The sequence below is a fragment of the Pocillopora damicornis genome, chromosome 11, assembly GCF_964200805.1.
Source record: "Pocillopora damicornis chromosome 11, jaPocDami1.2, whole genome shotgun sequence".
Taxonomy (NCBI): Eukaryota; Metazoa; Cnidaria; class Anthozoa; order Scleractinia; family Pocilloporidae; genus Pocillopora; species Pocillopora damicornis.
The window spans coordinates 10,976,638-10,997,232 of NC_142680.1; the positions used below are offsets into that span (position 1 = coordinate 10,976,638).

The following is a 20,595-nucleotide window of genomic DNA, read 5'->3' on the forward strand; positions in this document are numbered from 1 at the left end:
ACGATCTTCTACCTTTTTGGCATTTCCATGACCATATTTGAAGTTTTGATATGCCATACCAAAGTCGGTCACTTTGCACACATAGTTGTTATCAAGGAGGACGTTTCGAGCTGCCAGGTCACGATGGATTATCTACCAAAAGACAAAGATCCAAAATGTAAACTTGCTAACAAATGCATATCTTTTGTGAGATCTACCATGACCAGAGGGAAAATTATACAGACGTTTGCATGGGTTGTAAGACCTCTTGTTCCTAAGGTGTTCATTACAGACCAAACATATATCAAAATGACTACGACATTAGGTGACCCACTGACGATACCAATGGAACTCTTGAGAAATATTGAGAATATGAAACCTGCTTCCGAAAAAATTCATATAATTTAGATATATCTATACTCAAGCAACTCAAAAGATATAACAATCCCTTACATATATTTCTGCGGTAAAATTAAATGTAGAAGCATTTTGGTTACTTACCCCCCTTGATCCAAGGAATACCATACCGGCGGCGATTTGTTTGGCAAATAGCACAAGGTCATAGTTGTTCAAATCTTGAGGCCTCCCTTCTCCAAGATAATACCGATCATTAATTCCTCGGCATTTTCTCATGTAACCAAGCAGGTCACCACATGGTAAATGTTCCATGATAAGGATCGGATGAACTTAAAATGACCAAAAGAAGGAACGAATCAGTAAAAAAAACAAACAAACATACATACGAGCTAACATTCTCATACTCAGTTGAAATGGTATTGCATGTAATAAGAATGACGCTTAAACTTAGCATGTACTTTGTCTAGTGACGCAGCCAATGAACTTCACCATGTTTGGCTGATTGCTTGTTCCGAGAATTTTTCCCAGCTCGATCTCTCTCATCAAAGATTTTCTACCTTCCTCCCCTGCGGTGGCTACAATAAAAAGGATATACTTTATAACCGGGTTAAAAATCCTTATTGACGAATTTTCTCGTGCTTAAGAAGCGAAAACTTCGGGTAAGGATTTAGAACTCACGTCCTAGGAAGTCTTTGAAACCCAGTTGGTGGAGCTCACAACTGCAAAAATGGAACCGGTCGGCGAGCGAATCCTTTCGAGGAATTTATATTTTCTTTGGTTCACGATTGTGGCATATACCTGCCATCTTCAAATTTTTTGTTGCTATTGATGCTTCTATTGTTTTATTTTTGCTGTTGTTATAAAAAATAACTTTTCATGAATCTCTCAGAGCGCCTTAATTGACCTGAGATAAATGATAACTGGAAAGTGCAAAGCACGTCACTCTTGGCAAAAAACACAAAGTACCCATCCACGTGCTTTGAGGAGAGATAGTTGACTGGATCTTACGTGTGAAGCATTTAGCAGCAACTGTGCGATTTCCAGGTCTCCCATTTGGAGAACTAAGAGGAGCTCTCCACACTGCTCCAAATGCCCCTCGCCCAATGACGTCTTGAAGCAAGACACAGTTCACTTCAATCTCCCATTCATCCACTTCTACATTCAACAGCTCCATCTCAACTGCCTCCCCTTGATAAGTACTAAATATTATAAAAATCGTACAATTTCTATTGATAAATCAAAGTATACTTGGTCAAGGAAAAAGAAGTTACGCAAAAGTTTTAAGTTTCTGAATTATTTGACGGATTTCTTCAATTTAAGGAAAGGTAATCACTCCAGAGATAAAAAAAAAACAACATTTTCTTGTGCAGAAAAACTAAAATTATAGAATTACTTGTTCATGCAGACTATCATTCTAGTTAACTTTCCAAATGGAATGGTTGACATGACAGTAAGATTTAAACTCCAACTTAATTTTTTTTTTGTAATTTCAATTCAGTAAATAAAACAGGGTCGGCCAGGGGGGGTAGTGGAATACCAATATACCCGAAAAAAAATCGACAAAATACCCCAAAATACCCCAAATTCCTCCAAATATACCCAAAAATAATCGAAGCTTTGAATACTTTATACCTGAAATTCAAAGAAAGTGATATACTGAATACCCATATTTAAGCTGCAATATACCGTATACCCGATTTAAAACGCCCCTGAATACCGAATACCCAAAAACCCTGGCCGACCCTGATAAAAGGCAAACTAATTGACTTACAGAGCCGTAACAGCCTCTGTGGGTCCAAATGGCAAATCAAGAAAGAAATAAAGAAGGAATAATGCTTCTGCCTTAACTTGAATATTTAAATAAAAATAATATGCACTTTGGTCAGTGGTTAATAGAAGATTATAAATCAGATAAAATTGCAAGACAAGAAACAGTAGAAGCATGCCAATAGTGCCTCAAAGGTTTTCTTTTTCCTGCAAACCGAGATGATATTAATACTTACCTAACAGTGAACTTGAGGAGAACAATTGAAATACGAAGTAAAGTAAAAGCAAACATAAACTGGTTCTTTTTTTTTTTTTTTGCTTCTCACACAACTTACTATTCTCTGGAAAAGTTACCCAAAACAAGATATGAAGAATGAGCTTTACCTGTCCTTCGACGTTTCCAAAAATAGCAGCCCATGAGCAAAATAACAATGACAGCAGCCATTGATCCAAAAATATAATACCACACCAGGAATGGACTCACAGCTGTTGGTGTAAGTTAAACACATGGTTCTTAGCCAGATTAAAAAGGTAGTACATGGGATGATAAGGGAGAGGTTGTTACCTAGTATTAGCCAGCCCTTCCGGATACTATTTTTCGCTAGAGCTTCGCTGGCACATTAGAAATGGCTACTATTTCATGGGGGCTGTCCTTGTTTTCCCGTACACGGGGGAATTCCTATTGTTTTCATATCCATACGTGGAGTTGTGACGCAGTTCCTTAATGTTTCGTTCCTTCGTGTACTGGTACACGAGGACACAACCATTTCATGGAAGAGATTCAAAGAAAGGTAAACTAAAGCTATATGGAGAAGACCTAGTTAGAATCTTGTTTTGAATTGAGAAATACATTGCCTTTGTAAAATGGATGCAGAGCAATTCCCCTTGCCAGATAGAAACAAACAATAATGATGATAATTATTTGGGTATCTAAAGGGAGGTTCTACTGCATCTAACAGGCCAGGGGACCCATATTTTAATCACACGCTTACAACCAACATCCATACACGCATTCACACACAAAAAAAAACAACAAAGACAAACAAAAATAAAGAAACAAACAAACAGACAGAACACAGCAAATAGCATGCTTAAAAACGTTTCAGGTTTCATTAAGTCGAATGATCTATTGTTAAATTTCAGATTGTTTCTACACTACAATAATGCCAGCTTACGGTTGACTTTTATCATCACAATGGAGCTGGCCACATTTCCTGGTCTGTTACGAGCTTCACAGGAATATTCACCACTGTCCTCCTCCACAACCTTTGCAATAACCAGATAACTTGTTGTCTCATCCAATTGCGTATCAATGACTGCCCTTTCTTTTATTGGGTCTCCATCTTTTTTCCAATTGATATTTACTGTTGCTTCGTTGACGCTGCAAGTTAATCTAAGCTTATCACCTTGAGTAAGCGTTGGGTATGGTTTTGGACTTACTTTGGCAGTAGGTTTTTCTGTGTTGAGAAATAGATAATGTATACAAAACTTGGTTTTCATAAAAAAAATTCGTTCAGAATACCTTAATAAGGTAATTAAAGAGAAACCAAGTGATCCAATGCGGGGTAGAATGTGCCAATTTGAGTGAAACTTGACATCAAAGGGGTTCAAAGTGGGTTTGAAATACTTGTCCAAAATGTTTCTGTATCTTTGCCAAAGGGTCTCAGACCCCATTCAACCGAATCTACCAGATGCTTCTAAATAAACCGAGACCCGGCCCTTTGTTCTTTATTATTACGACATATTGCCCCATACAAAGCTACGAGTCATTGCAGTTATCAAAATCCTTTAGATCAAAATGATCAGAGTGACCATGACAAATTATCACAAAGTGATTATATGGAAGAGTCATCTTAAGCAACTGGTAAATGGTGCATGCGCAACGATCATCTTTCCCATAATTCATTACGGTATTTTTCCCAGGTGTGTTACACTCAAGTTTGTATTTGCACTCTTTGAATCAATTGTCTTGAAGAAATTCCAGGGGTATCGAGACTCCATCTCATTCTTAACAAGCTGTCAGTTACTTTTGGGTAACCATTAGCCACTAGTCACCATTTTCACCTCATATTTTGCGAGTTAGGTGGCGTTGATTATTATTGTTGCGGTGGATCAATCACCATCATTACCCTAAGTGCTATTAAAATTAACCTTATCATCAGTATTATTATTATCATCATAATCGTTACAATTATCGAACCTACCAAATACTTGAAGTGTTGCGGAATAATTTATTCTATTTGCTTTGTTTTCTGCTGTACACTTGTACGATCCTTCCATTTCCTTTGTTGCTATCTGCATTTGCAGGGATGATTCCAGGAATGACTCTCTCTCAAAATTTTTTTGATTAATACCCGGTAGAAGTTTACCGCCATCAAATGCCCAGGTCAGTTTTGGTGTTGGAACACCTTTGGCACGGCAAGTAAAGCTTACTGGGTCTCCTTCAATAACTGATTGGTTTACCGGAGGCAATAAAATCTGAGGAGACACTGAAAATAATAAGAGCACCACTAATCTTTAACCAATGTTCTCCAGATACGACCGAATAACTACAAGTAATCTGGCAGTAATTAGATGTAAAAGCAAAATTTGGAATCTCGTCGGTACATGAATTTCCTGAGGCAAAAGAATCACCTACACACGGTACATGGGAATAACTAGCGGATATTACTAGCATAAAAAGATTAATTTACACTCATGTGCAGAAGGTAAATTTCCATTCCTTTAAAGATATCAATATGAATGACGTATCCAAATGAAAGACAAATTAATATACAAATGAATAAACTCGGCTTGTGGAAATCCTACTTAAATTTCCAACATAAACAAAAGCAACTTTAAAAAGCTGCTATCTTTTCATTGAAGTTGAGTTCAGCTCCAGGAATGGTGATAAAAGATCAAAATGCCATAGTAAAATGGAATATATATGTATGAACATAGTTTATTCAGACACGCTGACCTAGTTCAGCTCAAAGCTGCTTAAAATGGGGGCCTGTTTAAACAACGACAAGGCCAGACCTAGACACCGGGCGCTACATTCCTTACTCTTTGCGAGAAATGTGTGGGTTTCTTTAAAGTTCCCTGCTAACTAGAGCAGAGAAGAAGTGGGAGACGGGGCCTACGGTTTATTCTCCTTTTCCATGAAACTAGGAATACCTATCCATTTGCCGATGTCATAGCAAAGGGTGCATATTCTCCTCATCTATTTAAGACCCTGTGTTGGCCGGTCAAGGGCTTGAACCCTCGCAAGGGCAGTACAGCGCTCTACAACGTGAGCTAACCAAGTACCGTTTGTAAATCTGCATAAAATGATTTTGATTTACCAGTAACATCGATCCAGAAGGAGATGTTAACTTTTCCAAACAGATTTTCAGCAACACATTCATAGAAACCACTCTCATTAAAAGTCACGTGCTCAATAACTAACGTATTGTTGTTACTAAGAGCTTCTCCATCCTTAGTCCAGTTGACAGATACTGGAGGATCACCCTCTTTAAAACAATCTTCTCCAAATGTTGAGTTCAGTGGAACTGAAAGATTCTTGAGTTCAGGATTTAAATGCGGCGAAACTAGAAAGAAAAATTTAAAAGAGTTACGATGAGATTATTGAATGTACACACTGCAAACGAATGAATGGTCGTCGCGACCAGCAACCTTTAAGAATTTTCATCCTGGCGCCATCATTACGTTAGTTACTTTTTTGACACAAAAATTAAAACCTTTCCCATCTCCCTGCCATTTACCCAGGAAATTTGACCTCCAATCAATCTGAACGCGAGATACAAGTTCTAACTCATTAAAGGTGCAGGAAACATCCGACGTAACAAATTAAAGTGATGATCTTATCCTGAATTTTTAGTAATTGCAACTACCCAGGACGGCGCACTACTTTAAGCTTGATTTTCGCCTGGTCATTACCCCATGAGAAGGTAAATCAGAACCATGTGATCAGCTACGCCATTCAAATCTTGTTTTCAATTGAGAAATGACCTTCAATTATTCTATATTGGATGTAAACCAATGGCAACACCCGAATAGAAAACAAACAATCACGATGACATTACAATAAATTATTCAGGTCTATATAAGTTGGTGCTACTGCTTGAAAAAGCCAGAGGACCCATTTTGTAAGTTCTGATTTACAGTTCCTTAAAAAAATAGCCGGGATAGAAAAAGGAGCAATCTCATTAAAAATCGAATGACGTTTATTGGTTAATGATGGACACTACATTAATAATAGCTTACGTCCGACTATTATCATCACAGTGGAGCGGGCCACATCTCCTAGTCTGTTACGAGCTTCACAGGAATAGTTACCGCTGTCGTCCTTCACAACCTTTGCAATAATCAGACGACTTGTAGTCTCATCCAATTGCGAATGAATGGTTGCACTTTCTCTTATTAGGCCTCCATCTTTTTTCCAAGTGATATTTACTGCTGCTTCGTTGACACTGCAAGTCAGTAAGAGCTCATCACCTGCGGCGAGTGTTGATTGTGAATTTCGCCTTATTCGAGCAGCGGGTTTTTCTGTTTTGAGAAAGAGACAACCTACAATTTAGTCTAAAACAGCTTCACTAGTAATATTTGAGTAATGTAGTTATGATGGACACGAAATAATCCAAGAGAAACCCTCTGAACAGAAATTGTAGGGTAAATGGTGCTAATTTAGAGTCTGACTTGTGAATAATAGGAAAACACGAGAGATTTCTCGCTCATGAATCAAGCAACGGAAATTAATAACTACCTCTTATCAATTGTTTATTTTTCCTAACAGTTCAATAACACTTCTGTGTGGAGAGTCAGGCACCATGCAAGTGAAGACCGTCATCCTCAAAGATATTACAGAGATGATCTTACTCGGCTAATCAGCAGTATATATGTGTAATATCGATATAAAATTAATGTTAAAAGAAGAGAGAGGTTTCAAGAGGAAAGCCCTTCAACAAGGTGGAGGAATTTCCTCACTTTAAAAGACAGAATAATGATCCTGGCTAGCGCTTAAACCCAGAAAAATTAGTCCTGAGTCCATTGGGCCGCAGCTTACATAACTGAATGATTAAAATGCGATTTGAGATCTGAGAACCTACCGTCAACTAGAATATGGATATTATCGGCAGAAATTCCTCCAAGATTTTTTGCTTTACAGGTGTACAGACCTGCGTCTTCCTTTGTTATGTTATTAAAGAGGAGAGACATCTTATGTCCTTTGGATAAGTTATTCTTAAGCCAGGTTATCTGTGGCTGTGGCCGACCTTGAATAATTTTACAAGTCAAAGTCACATTGTCTCCTTCTCTGATTGGATTGCTTGCTCCTGAAACACTCACCTTTGGTCGAACTTTAAATAAACGAGTAAAAAAGTTGAAAAAAATTGGCTTAGTTATACACACAGAATATAAATATCTTAGAAGGCAATTAACTTTTGGGTTACTAACATTAATCTAAAATGTGACTGATTTGAATAACCAGATGAAGGTTGATGAACATTTAAAGGGTTCCTACAGAAATGCCCATCGGCGAAAAATTAAAGGCCCTTAGAAAAAATACCAAAGATTATTTTAACCTCAATAAATGAAATAAAAAACCCATCTTATCAGCATTACCTATATGCAACTGAATTTTTTAAGCGACCAAATTCTTAACATCAGCTACCGATAGTTACCTATAATGTTTAACTTCATCTTTAATACAATTTAAACTGCATTTTGTACTACTCATATTTTAGGGTAGATATTTTAGTCGTTTAAGTTTTTTATTTTTTATTAGTCTGTGTCCCCTTATTAGCATGGATTCCTCAGGCTACATGGTTTGACACAGAAATAAAGTTTTTATAATTATTTTTACTATTATTACGTGTTGGTATAATGACCGAACCAGTTTCAGATTTTTCCAATAACTCACTCACCTATAACAGACACATTTATGCTTTTATGTCTGCTTGTGACCCTTTTTGATCCTTTATTTTGCGTCATGGTACATCTGTATGTGCCACCGTCTTCAGGGTGAACAGGATCAATCTGTAGACTGCCACTGGGAATTTGAGTGAATCTTCTCCCATCAAGCACTAACTTTTCTCCTTGTTTACTCCAAGTTATCTGTGGACGTGGTGTTCCTTCAGCACCACAGTTTATAGTACCAGATGTGTTAGCAGTGAGGCTCTGCTGGTCTCTAGTGTTCTCAGTGAATCTTGCTGTTGAAATAAATAAAGAAAATAACCACTTACTGAAGCCGCAATGAAGAAAAGCTAACTAGTCCCTATTGTGTGTCTATATTGAGAGTGCCGGGCACATTTACTGCTGTGTTAACTTACTCTACAATGAGGCAATTAAGGTCTTCTAAATGTGTTGAAAAGGATTTTCCTACCATTAATGTAAACCGTGTAATACTGAACATATTCCAGTCTGTGGCATTCATATGTTCCTCCATTAGACAACTGCACATTTTCTATGACCAGTTTACCATCTTTTGTGGTCTTGACCCTCTTAGAAGAAGAATTCATCCCTTGCACCTTTTGACCATTAATGACCCATCTCGCAAAACTGGTTTTGTTACGTATTGAGCAGTGAAGGATTTCATTGCTGCCAATATCAAAGTAAAGATTCTCTTTTCCCAATACTTCTTTGTTCTCTGAAAGAAATGTTTTCAAGTAGCACAATTATCAGTGCATTCTGTCTCAGTATTTTGACATTAGTTTGTTTCAAAACTAATAATATCTTGATCTTTGATGTTTAACTTTAAACACATGACTATATTCACGAGGACCAGTCACCTTTAGGAATTTCCACCTTGACGTTATTAATATCTTACTTACTTGGTTGACACAGTGCTTGAGAATCTTTGCCATCTCCTCGACATTGATCGGGGACATTTAACTTTCCATCAGTGCGTGCACAAGATGCAAGTTCTACCTCCTCTCCATTGCAGGAAACACCCACCATTACAGAAGTAATGTTTCCATCCTCTACGTTTGAGCCAATGAATTCAGCAAGAGCCTCTTCAAAGCCGAGTTGACGGCAAATAACTTGGGCATCATTGAAATCCCATCCAATGGTACAAATTTTTCCCCATTTCCCTTTGTAAAATACTTCCACTCTACCACCATACTATACATTTGCACCATTTAAGCGAACGGGAACTTATAAAGTCACAAAATAATGAGAAATTAGTGAAGGTAAGTCATACAGTGAATTAATGAAAAGATGAAATATGGATGAGGGAAGGAGATAGCAGGATTATGAAGAAATTTAAAAGGTCAGGGTGCTCAAACAGGTTTAGAAATCCAATTCGGTTGTACGGGTTCTTTAATGGGTAACTGTAAGGGTATCAATTTTGGGCCTTTATTACGCCTTCAACTACAATTTAAACCAATCCTAGCTAACAACCTAATTTTCAATATGTCATATTTTCTTAAAGAGCAATCTTAGAGGAAAGACCAGTGACGAATTAAATAATCAAAGCCAGAAAAGATGTTTTGGCGAGGTCTACCGCTCGAATTATGATCAAGTCTCTAAGGGTACCTAGAGTACGATGTACAAAAGAGAAGACTGAAACAGATATGACAACAAATTCCAAAATGCATAATTGATTAATACCTTTGCAGAATTGCAGTCTGTTTGAGAAGCTTTCTTCACATTTGGTCAAAGTGGAGGTGCAGTTGAAATTAGTGGATGTCTCTGATAAATTGCCACTGTCTTCATACCATCTACCATAATTACTGCTGTTTGAGTATCCCATTGCCATACACGTCAAATCTACTTCAACTTTATTCCACGTACTGGTGCAAAGCTTTTTCCAGCTGCTGTTTGTATAGATTTCCATTGTACCAACTGACGGGTTGCTCTCCGTTTTAAAGCGTAGTGGAAATGCTGACAAAAGAAATAGTACAGAAGTTTATTTACATTTTAGGAGGCTCTCTTCAAGATTCTAAAAATTTGAAATATTGTGCCGATGATTCCCCCAAATAGGCACTTAGTTTCATATGTAGACCAATTATAGGTGTGTTAGAAACATAATCACCAGCCCAAAGCTAAATGGTATCTTTTAAGATCGGTCAAAAAAACAATCAATACTCGGATCAGACATCCCATACCATTTTTATCAAGAAACTAAATATCTCAGTCGTGATTGACGAGAAATTTAGCGCTAAATGCTTATGGATGACAACAGTGGAAACTGTAATGAGAATGATAACAATATAAATGAAGATACTTAAATAATACAAACATTTGCAATATTAATGATCGGGATTGGATGATAACAATAACGATAACGATAACGATGATGATCCTGATGATAATAATGAGCGTGAGAACGAAAATGATAATAGTAATGAAAATAACTTTATTCAAGCTGCGACACGGTCAATTTATTAAGATGTAGATTAAAAGTCGAAGGTTTTTGATAGGACTTAGCATTTTAATATGGGGCTCAACTATGATTACACTTCGGACCATCCATGATGTCTGTATGTTACCTTCGTGGCAACTGAACATTTTGTTGCATTCCCTTACGAGTGCTCTGCTCCCATTACAATGTTTCCCGCCATATACTGGTTCTGGATTGGAACATTCTCTAAACCTTATCTGTATGCCACTGGCTGTTTTAGTGCAGATACTCCAGGGACTCCACTCACTCCAACCACCACTGACTAACAATGTTTCAAGAACAAGCAGTAGGACAACTTTAAAACTTTGCTTTGGAAGAAGCCACTGTGATCAGGTTGTTTTCAGAAATTATTATTTTTTACTTCGCTTGAAATTTTCATTCAAATTGAAGGTAGGAAAAAATATTAAAACACTTGAAACATACTTTAATAGAGATGTGCCTCGTCAATTGTTACTTCTGAATGGGTTAATACCCTTTTTTAAAAGTAATAAGAGTTTTGGTAATTTTTAGTTTATCATTTCCTTTTTGTCAAGATTAAAACTTACTACTGTATGGTAGCAACGATTACAAAATGTCACCTGGACAAATATACGTAATGCAAGATAGGTACATGATAGAGCGTTCTTGGCACAGCCTTTCACTTTACTGTTTGAGGGGAGGGTGGGACTGGTACAGCTGCGTCCTCGTCTTTGTAATCCGCCCCCACATTATGTAGTTACATTACAGTTCTCCCATCCCCCCCAAAATGACAAGCCACTATCAACTATCACCGTATCGGACGTTAACCTGATTAACAGATTAAATATGCTTTGAAATAAAGAGCAGCCTGCAGATATTGCAAATTAAATACATGTATATTGCTAATTCAATCCACATTTTGACCGTATCAATTACGAATAAGGCATGAACGAAACTTTACAAAATCTAAATACCAGCATATTGTAGAAACCTTGCAACTGCTAAACATTGATATCTAACTTGATATTGAAAATGGAATGCACATATAATGCTGATTCATTCAACCTTTTGAACGTTGCAAATAAAGATAAGGTATGTAAAGATAATTCAAGCCTCTTTGTGTAATCTAAACGTATGATTTTTTAGTAAAAGGAGACAATTACTCAGAAATTGTACAATATCTCCAGAAAAGGAACAAGGCACATTCTCATTAAGCATTACGTAAAGTATGAAGACACTTACAATCTGATTCGTTTCACAAAATCCACATGAAAAATAAAAGGATAGCATTAATTATTAAAAGAAAGTACCATAATTTCTGGCCGATTACCCGAGAGTAATTCTCTTAATTTTGCCACAAATAGTTGTTGGCGCGCGTTATAAGAAGGTGCGGGTGATACGATAATTTATAAAGCTTCCGTATAGTTTTAACACTGTAAGGAGAAAAAAACAGGGATGATGAGACCCACTAGGTACCCAGCCTAAAAACCTGTGCAATAACTCATTTATTTCGCGCAGATTGCTCATTGTAATAAGAGACTTAAATGCTCTCAATGAAAGCCGATGCAAATCGAAAACATATCTCCAAAACTCGACAACAAAGCTTTTAGCAGGTAATTTAGTGTTAACAACTGAGTTGAAAACGTAAATTAGCCACCTGAAAGGGTAAAAAAGCTGACGTTTCGAGCGTCAGCCCTTCGTCGTATCTTGTTTGTACTCTCAATTTCTTTTCCTGTCAATTTCACGGCTTGTTTCTTTGTTTAGTTCAAAATATAATTCTCACTTACACTTTTAATGAACTTGAAAGAAAAAGAATATAATTGTGAAAAATCAGGCTTCAGAGCAATTTGCGGGGAAAAAATGCCGACATGTTCATTTCATAGCACTGCATAATTAACAGAGTAGAATATTCGACGCATCTGTGAAATTTTCTCAGCGAGCACTGCCTTAAGTTTAAGAGCATTTTCCCGTGTCAAGCGATTTCTTCGACTCATTAGAACTCGAGATATCGTTTTTTTTTTTTAGAACAGATTTTTACAAGTGGCATCATTCTCAATGGAGCATCGAAAGCAAGAAGTCTGAAAATTTATTAGTTGCAAGCTAAAGGTATCATGTCAACAAAAGCAATGGAGGAACTTTGTGAGTCGACGATTTTCCTTTGTCTTTGGGAGTGGGTTATCTGCCAGTTCGGGTAATCTTTAAAATTTTTTCCTCTTTATTTCAAAAATTGATCGATGCGGGTAATCTGCCGCGCGGGTAATCGCCCGGAAATTACGGTAGTCGTCTCCGAGGTTAATTTTAATCATTTTCACATTGAAGAGTTAGCAAAATCCTCGAGAGAATTCTCGACAAAAGTAAGGAGATTCCATTAAAAAAAAAGAAAAAAACTTTCAAAGTAAAATTAATTAATTTTTCTCCAAGATGCTGATAAAATATCAAGTCAACAATTTATGTAAATAATCAAAAGAGCCAGGCTGATTGTTTTAACCGATCGCATACTGGTCAAACAGCATCAATTTAAAAGGAAATTAGGTTCTTTTTGTATAATCAAAGCAGTCACTTCCACGCAGCAAAAATACGAAGACTCAAATGATAATAATAAATATAATGAGATACACTGCGAAGAAAAGTCACTTTTCTTCGATCAATAATAACAGTGTTTTGAAATCACCGGTGATCCGTGCCATGTGATTGGCTATCATGGGCGTGATAACTTTATAGGATTAATTATGAGGATGTTACTAGAAATTATCAATACTGCATATTACGGTAGTTACTGTACCATATCCTCATGAAAAGGAACAAGACACATTCTCATTAACCATTATGTAAAGTATAAGGACACTCACCGTCTGATTCGTTCCACACAATGCACATGAAAGGAAAAGGATAGTATTAAACATTAAAAAGGAAGTTATCATCTGAAAAGTTAATTTTTTTTATATTTATATTGAAGAGTTAGCGGAATACTTGATAGAATTCTCGATGAAAGTAAAGAGATTCAATTGAAAAAAAATCCTCTCAAAGTGAAATGAATTCATTCCTCTCTGAGGTGTTAATAAAATATCATGTCAACAATTTATGTAAATCATTAAAATAGCCAGGCTGATATTTTGAACCGATCCCATTCTGGTCAGATAACATCAGTATAAAAGCAGATTAGTTTCTTTTTGTATAATTAAAACAGTCACTTTCACGCAGTTAAAATAAGAAGAAGACTCATATTACAATAATAAAAATAATGAGATATAAAATGAAGAAAAGTCACTTTTCTTCTACCAATAATAACAGTGTTTTGAAATCACTGGTGATCCGTGCTATGTGATTGGCTGTCATGGGCGTGATAACTTTATAGGATTAATTATGAGGATGTTACTAGAAATTATCAATACTGCATATTACGGTAGTTACTGTACCATATCCTCATTAAAAGGAACGAGCCACATTCTCATTAACCATTATGTAAGGTATAAGGACACTCACCATCTGATTCGTTCCACACAATGCACATGAAAGGAAAAGGATAGTATTAAATATTAAAAAGAAAGTTATCATCTGAAAAGTTAATTTTTTTATATTTATATTAAAGAGTTAGTGGAATCCTTGATAAAATTCTCGATAAAAGTAAGGAGATTCAATTGATTAAAAAAATCCTTTCAAATTGAAATGAATTCATTTCTCGCCATGATGCTAGAACAAATATCATGAAATGCAGCAAAATATGAAGAAGACTGAAAGGATTATAAGAAATATGAGATATAGTGTGAAGAAAAATCACTTTTCCTATATCAATAGTAATAGTGTTTTGAAATCACTGGTGATCCGTGCTATCTGATTGGCTGTCATGGGCGTGATGACTTCATAGGATAGATAAATTATGAGGATGTCACTAGAAATTTATTAATACCGTAATTTCCGGTCGTTTTTATCCGCACGGCCGATTACCCGCAACGGCCGATTATTGCATACGGCGAAAAAAAAAGTCAATAGATTACCCGCACTGGTGGATAACCCGCACGTTGTTATTCAACTTTTTGGTGGCGAAAACGTGACATTAAGGTGATACATTTCAGTCTTTTAAAAGTTGTCTGATCCAACTTTCGAAAACTTGAAAGCGTCTTTGTCGAGTTTAAAGGTCAAAGAAATTCAGACGCGTGCACAATTCTGTGTCAATATTAGCATGTACTTTATTGATAAGATTATACAGTAAAAACACTAGCGGCCCATGCCCAAATCTCAACGTTTCATACTTGACAGAATGCGAATTTGTGGCCACATTTTGTGCGAGCGATCGTTCAGCGCCATGTTGATTTGTTGAAAAAAAGCTGAGTGAGTATTAAAACTTGAATTATAAAGTACTGTCGGCGATTTCTGAAAAAATCGATATCTCCGGTTCTATTGGGCCTAACAAGTCCCTTAAAACGGGAAAATTCTCTTTAGCTCAAGCTAGTGTTAAATGGAAATTTGTTACTGATGCGCCGGACACCTTTGGATAATTTTTGTCACCATCAAGGTTTTGTTTTCACGCGTGCCGATAATAATTTGTTCGTCGCGCAACTAATTATGCGTGAAATAAACTCGAGTCGGCATCATGTTTTCGTGCCGCTTTGCGGTACTATTAACACAATAAAATTTACTTGAGAGGTGGAAACGCATGTTGGTGATACTTTTTTTCAATTTAACTACCACTGGATTTTAAAATTGTCACATAACCCGCACCTCCCTATTACCCGCAGTGGCGCGCGTTTAATGCAAAATCAACAGATTACCCGCGGGTAAACGACCGGAAATTACGGTAATACATATTATGGCAGTTGCACCATATCCTCATGAAAGGGAACAAACCACATTCTTACCAACCATAATGTATAGTATGATGACACTCACCATCTGATTCGTTCCACACAATCCACATGAAAGGAAAAGGATGATTTAAGTTGTTAAAAGAAAGTAATCATCTCAAAAAGAATTATCGATAAAAGTAAGGAGATTCAATTGAAAAAACAATCATTTCATAGTAAAATGAATTCATTCCTCCCCAGGATATAAATAAAATATACTTTCAACAATTTATGTAAATCATCAAATAGCCAGGCTGATTGCTTGGGCCAGACTATTTAAGTCTGACTAGTGAATAATAGGAAACCATGCAACGGAAATTAATTACTACCTCTCATCAATTGTTTATTTTCCTTAATAGTTCCATAATACTTCTGTCTGGAGAGTCAGGCACCATACAAGTGAAGACTGTCATCTGCGAGGATATTACAGAGATGAACTTGCTCGACTAACCACCGGTACATATGTATAATATCGATATGTGGTTCGAAATTTTAAAGGTAATGTCAAAAAAGGGAGATTTCAAGAAGAAAACCCTCCAACTAGATGGAGGAATTTTCTCACTCCAGAAGACAGAATAATGATCCTGGCTAGCGCTTAAGCCCTGAACAATTAGTCCTGAGTCCATTGGGCCGCAGCATACATAACTGAATGATTAGAATACGATTTTAGACCTAAAAAAATGTACCTTTAACAGAAATATAGATACTTTCAGTAGAAATTCCTCCAGGATTTTTCGCTTCACAGGTATACAGACCTGCGTCTTTCTCTGTTATCTTATGAAAGGAGAGAGACATGTTGTGTCCTTCAGATAAGTTATTCTTAAGCCAGGTTATCTGTGGCTGAGGCCGACCTTAAATGATTTTACAAGTCAAAGTCACAGTGTCTCCTTCTCTGATTAGATTGCTTGCTCCTGAAATTTTCACCTCTGGTCGAACTATGAATAAACAAGTAAAAAAGTTAAAACATAGTGACTTAGTTATACACACATAATACAAATATCCTAAAGGGCAATTTCATTTTGGGTTACTAACATCAGTGTATAAATTAGACAATGCATTTTCATCTGACTAATTTGAATAACCAGATGAAAGTCCTTTTCGAACGGCTAAAAACAACAAATCATTGGAACATATAAGGTGACCTTGCAGAAATGCCTATTGGCAAAAAATTAAAAGCCCTTCAAAAAAAAGTAACAAAGATTGTTTTAACCTCAAATGAAATCAGAAACCCATCTTACCAGCATTATCTACATGCAACTGAACTACTTAATGACTAAATTCTTAAGATCAGCTATTGATAGTCACCTATAATGTTTAGCTTCATCTTTAATATATTTTAGACTGCATTTTGTACTATTCATATTTTAGGGTAGATATTTTAGTCGTTTAAGTTTTGTATTTTGTATTAGTCTGTGTTCCCTTATAAGCATGGATTCCTCAGGCTTCATGGTTTGAAACTGAAATAACGTTTTTATCACTATTTTTACTATTATTACGTGTTGGTATAATGACCGAACCAGTTTCAGATTTTTCCAATAACTCACTCACCTATAACAGACACATTAATGCTTTTACGTTTGCTTGTGATCCTTTTTGATCCTTTATTTTGTGTCATGGTACATCCGTATGTGCCACCGTCTTCAGGGTGAACAGGATCAATCTGTAGACTGCCACTGGGAATTTGAGTGACTCTTCTCCCATCAGGTACTAACTTTTCTCCTTGTTTACTCCAAGTTATCTGTGGACGTGGTGTTCCTTCAGCACCACAGTTTATAATACCAGATGTGTAAGCAGTGAGGCTCTGCTGGTCTCTAGTGTTCTCAGTGAATCTTGCTGTTGAAATAAATAAAGAAAATTACCACTTACTGAAGCCGCAATGAAGAAAAGCTAACTAGTTCCTATTGTGTGTCTATATTGTGAGTGCCAGGCACATTTACTTCTATGTTAACTTACTCTACAATGAGGCAATTAAAGTCTTCTAAATGTGTTGAAAAGGATTTTCGATCCTACCATTAATGTAAACCGTGTAATACTGAACATATTCCAGTCTGTGGCATTCATATGTTCCTCCATCAGACAACTGCACATTTTCTATGACCAGTTTACCATCTTCTGTGGTCTTGACCCTCTTAGAAGAAGAATTCATCCTTTGCACCTTTTGACCATTAATGACCCATCTCGCAAAACTGGTTTTGTTACGTATTGAGCAGTGAAGGATTTCATTGCTGCCAATATCAAAGTAAAGAATCTCTTTTCCCAATACTTCTTTGTTCTCTGAAAGAAATGTTTTCAAGTAGCACAATTATCAGTTCATTCTGTCTCAGTATTTTGGCATTAGTTTGTTTCAAAACTAATAATATCTTGATCTTTGATGTTTAACTATGTGACTATTCACGAGGACCAGTCACCTTTAGGAATTTCCACCTCGACGTTATTAATATCTTACTTACTTGGTTGACACAGTGCTTGAGAACCTTTCCCATCTCCTCGACATTGACCAGGGACATTTAACTTTCCATCAGTGCGTGCACAAGATGCAAGTTCTACCTCCTCTCCATTGCAGGAAACATCCACCATTACAGAAGTAACGTTTCCATCCTCTACGTTTGAGCCAATGAATTCAGCAAGAGCCTCTTCAAAGCCGAGTTGACGGCAAATAACTTGGGCATCATTGAAATCCCATACATTGGTACAAATTTTTCCCCATTTCCCTTTGTAAAATACTTCCACTCTACCACCATACTCTACATTTGCACCATTCAAGCGAACAGGAACTTATAAAGTCACAAAATATTGAGCAATCAGTAAAGGTAAGTTAACGGTGAATTTGTAAAAGGAAGAAATATGGATAAGAGAAGGAGACAGCAGGATTATGAAGAAATTTAAAAGTTCAAGATGTTCATACAGGTTTAGAAATCCAATTTAGCTGTACGGGTTCTTTGATGGGCAGCTGTTCAGGTATCATTTTTGGGCCTCTTTACGCCTTCAACAATTTAAATTATTCCTCAAAAAAACCTAATTGTCAATATATATCATATTTTTTTAGAGAGCAGTCTTCCAGAAAACAGTAGTACATAATCAATTACCAAAGCAAGAAAGGATGTTTTGGTGAGGTCTACCAATGGAATTATGATCAAGTCTATAAGGGTACCTAGAATAGGATGTACAGACTGAAATAGATCTCACAACAGATCCCAAAATGCATAATTGATTAATACCTTTGCAGAATTGCAGTTTGTTTGAGAAGCTTTCTTCACATTTAGTCAAAGTGGTGGTGCAGTTGAAATTAGTAGATGTCTCTGATACATTGCCACGGTCTTCATACCATCTACCATAATCACTGCTGTTAGAGTATCCCATTGCCATGCATGTCAAATCTATTTCAACTTTATTCCACATACTGGTGCAAAGCTTTTTCCAGCTTCTGTTTGTGTGGATTTCCATTGTACCAACCGACGGGTTGCTCTTCGTTTTAAAGCGCAGTGGAAATACTAAGAAAAGAAATAATACAAACGTATATGTATATCTTGAGAGGCCTTCTTCAAGATTCTACAAATTTTACTTATTTTGCCGATGATTGCCCCAAATAGGTATTTAGTCTTATATATCAGAAACATAATCATGAAGCCCAAATTAAATAGTTTTTTTCTAGGCTCAATTTAAAAAAAGAACATAATTGATACGCTCACATCAGACATCCCATACTATTCTATCAAGAAACTAAATACTTCAGTTGTGATTGACAAGAAATTTAGCACTAAATGCTTATGAATGACAACAGTGAACACTGCAATGATAATAATAACAATATAAATGATGATACTAAAGTAACATAGACATTTGCAATAATAATAATAGGGATTGTATGATAATGATAACGATAACGATGATGATCCTGATGATAATAATGAGTGAGAAAATGATAATGATAATAGTAATGAAGCTGCGATGTAATGCTAATGTTAATTTTGGACAAGGTCAATTTACCAAGATGTAGATTAAACATCAAAGGCATTTGGCAGGACTTAGCCTTTTTAATATGGGGTCCAACTATGATTAGACTTCGGACCATCCATGATGTCTGTATTTCAATTAAAGTTACCCTATGTAATTAAAACTCAGACTCACTGATTTTACCATCTGCATGTTACCTTCGTAGCAGCTGGACATTTTGTTACATTCCCTTAAGTGTGCTCTGCTCCCATTACAATGCTCCCCGCCATATGCTGGTTCTGGATTGGAACATTCTCTAAACCTTATCTGTATGCCATTGACTGTTTTAGTGCAGATACTCCAGGGACTCCATTCATTCCAACCACCATTGACTAACAATGTTTCAAGAACAAGCCGTTAAGAAACAACTTTAAAACTTTAAATTTCGTCTTTGCAATTCACCCCCATGAGCTACATTGCAGCTCTACCATGCTCCCCAGGATGACAAGCCATCATCAAATATCATCGTATCAGAGGTTAACATGATTAACTGGTTAAATATGTTATAAAATAAAGAACGGCCCGCGGATATTGCAAATTGCTTGCATATATATTGCTAATTCATTCACCATTTTGACCGTTTAAAATAAGAATAAGGAATAAAAGGAACTTTACAAAATCTAAATACCAGCATATGTTAGAAACCTTACAGCTACTAAACATTGATATCTACATTGATATTGCAAATTGCATGCGTATATAATGCCGATTCATTCATCCTTTTGAATGAAGAAAATAAAGATAAGGCATGAACAGAACTTTAACAAATCTAAATAGCAGCATATGGTAAAAAACCTTGCAACCACTAAATATTGATATCTAAAAAACTATGTAAATTAAAGGTGCATAGAGCACCTGGAAGCAGCAAAATTAACAATCAAAATGATAAAAGATTGTTGGTTTAACACTGATTACACACTCTCACCTGGACAATGATTTGTGTTGCAAGATTGGCTCATGCCACTATGTCCCTGGCACTGATTTCCGCCCCACCGTGGGGGAGGATTTGTACAGTTGCGCACTCGGCTGTGCGATCCACCACCGCAAGTTAGGCTACACCTATCCCATGACCCCCAGGATGACCAGCCACCGTCAACTATATTCGTAAGAGAACTTTTAATGATTGGCCAGTTAAAGCGGCTTTAAATAGAAGAACTGCCTACCAATATTGCAAATTGCATGCACAAAACATTGCCTATTCATTCGAGTTTTTTACTACATCAAATTAAAATAACTATAAGAATTCATGAGTTATAACCATTGTAACTTATGGCTGGTATTTTCCACGCTCACTTGGGTGCTATGGAGAATACGCAT

General features: G+C 36.4%; 3 protein-coding genes and 1 pseudogene across 4 annotated transcripts in view; all 4 read right to left on the minus strand.

The window, feature by feature from the left end:
• Positions 1-20,336, minus strand: part of LOC149037478 (fibroblast growth factor receptor 1-A-like) — an 83,661-nt gene extending 63,325 nt beyond the window's left edge. The window contains exon 1 of the mRNA XM_089187846.1: positions 20,204-20,336. Within this exon, the coding sequence (XP_089043972.1) occupies positions 20,204-20,237 (34 nt within the window). The 5' untranslated portion in view covers positions 20,238-20,336. The remainder of the gene's footprint in view (positions 1-20,203) is intronic.
• LOC149037483 (hemicentin-1-like) lies at positions 13-10,815 on the minus strand (annotated as a pseudogene). The gene is made up of 15 exons (XR_016181356.1): positions 10,575-10,815; positions 9,694-9,966; positions 8,913-9,236; positions 8,465-8,728; positions 8,007-8,291; positions 7,191-7,439; positions 6,349-6,630; positions 5,427-5,672; positions 4,308-4,592; positions 3,279-3,560; positions 2,488-2,589; positions 1,345-1,535; positions 795-911; positions 481-665; positions 13-132 (listed from the first exon to the last, which is right to left on the minus strand). The product of XR_016181356.1 is annotated as a hemicentin-1-like (transcript).
• On the minus strand, positions 16,138-17,556 carry LOC149037484 (contactin-5-like). Its single transcript, XM_089188336.1, has 3 exons — positions 17,296-17,556; positions 16,834-17,118; positions 16,138-16,220 (listed from the first exon to the last, which is right to left on the minus strand). The coding sequence occupies exons 1-3, from the start codon at positions 17,429-17,431 to the stop codon at positions 16,138-16,140; spliced, it is 504 nt and encodes a 167-aa protein (XP_089044462.1). The 5' UTR covers positions 17,432-17,556.
• On the minus strand, positions 17,728-19,629 carry LOC149037485 (lysyl oxidase homolog 2-like). Its single transcript, XM_089188337.1, has 3 exons — positions 19,437-19,629; positions 18,504-18,776; positions 17,728-18,059 (listed from the first exon to the last, which is right to left on the minus strand). Exons 1-3 carry the CDS (start codon positions 19,453-19,455, stop codon positions 17,728-17,730), a joined length of 624 nt encoding a protein of 207 aa, XP_089044463.1. The 5' UTR covers positions 19,456-19,629.
• Positions 20,337-20,595: the final 259 nt, after the last annotated feature.

Excerpts from the sequence above, each read along its gene's own strand:
- LOC149037484 (XM_089188336.1), bottom strand. The coding sequence starts at position 17,431 with ATGAATTCTTCTTCTAAGAGGGTCAAGACCACAGAAGATGGTAAACTG. Across the intron at positions 17,119-17,295 it reads TTACACGGTTTACATTAATG|CAAGATTCACTGAGAACACT; the intron begins GTAGGATCGAAA and ends TTATTTCAACAG. Across the intron at positions 16,221-16,833 it reads CATTAATGTGTCTGTTATAG|TTCGACCAGAGGTGAAAATT; the intron begins GTGAGTGAGTTA and ends GTTTATTCATAG.
- LOC149037485 (XM_089188337.1), bottom strand. Across the intron at positions 18,060-18,503 it reads CAAACTGCAATTCTGCAAAG|TTCCTGTTCGCTTGAATGGT; the intron begins GTATTAATCAAT and ends TGACTTTATAAG.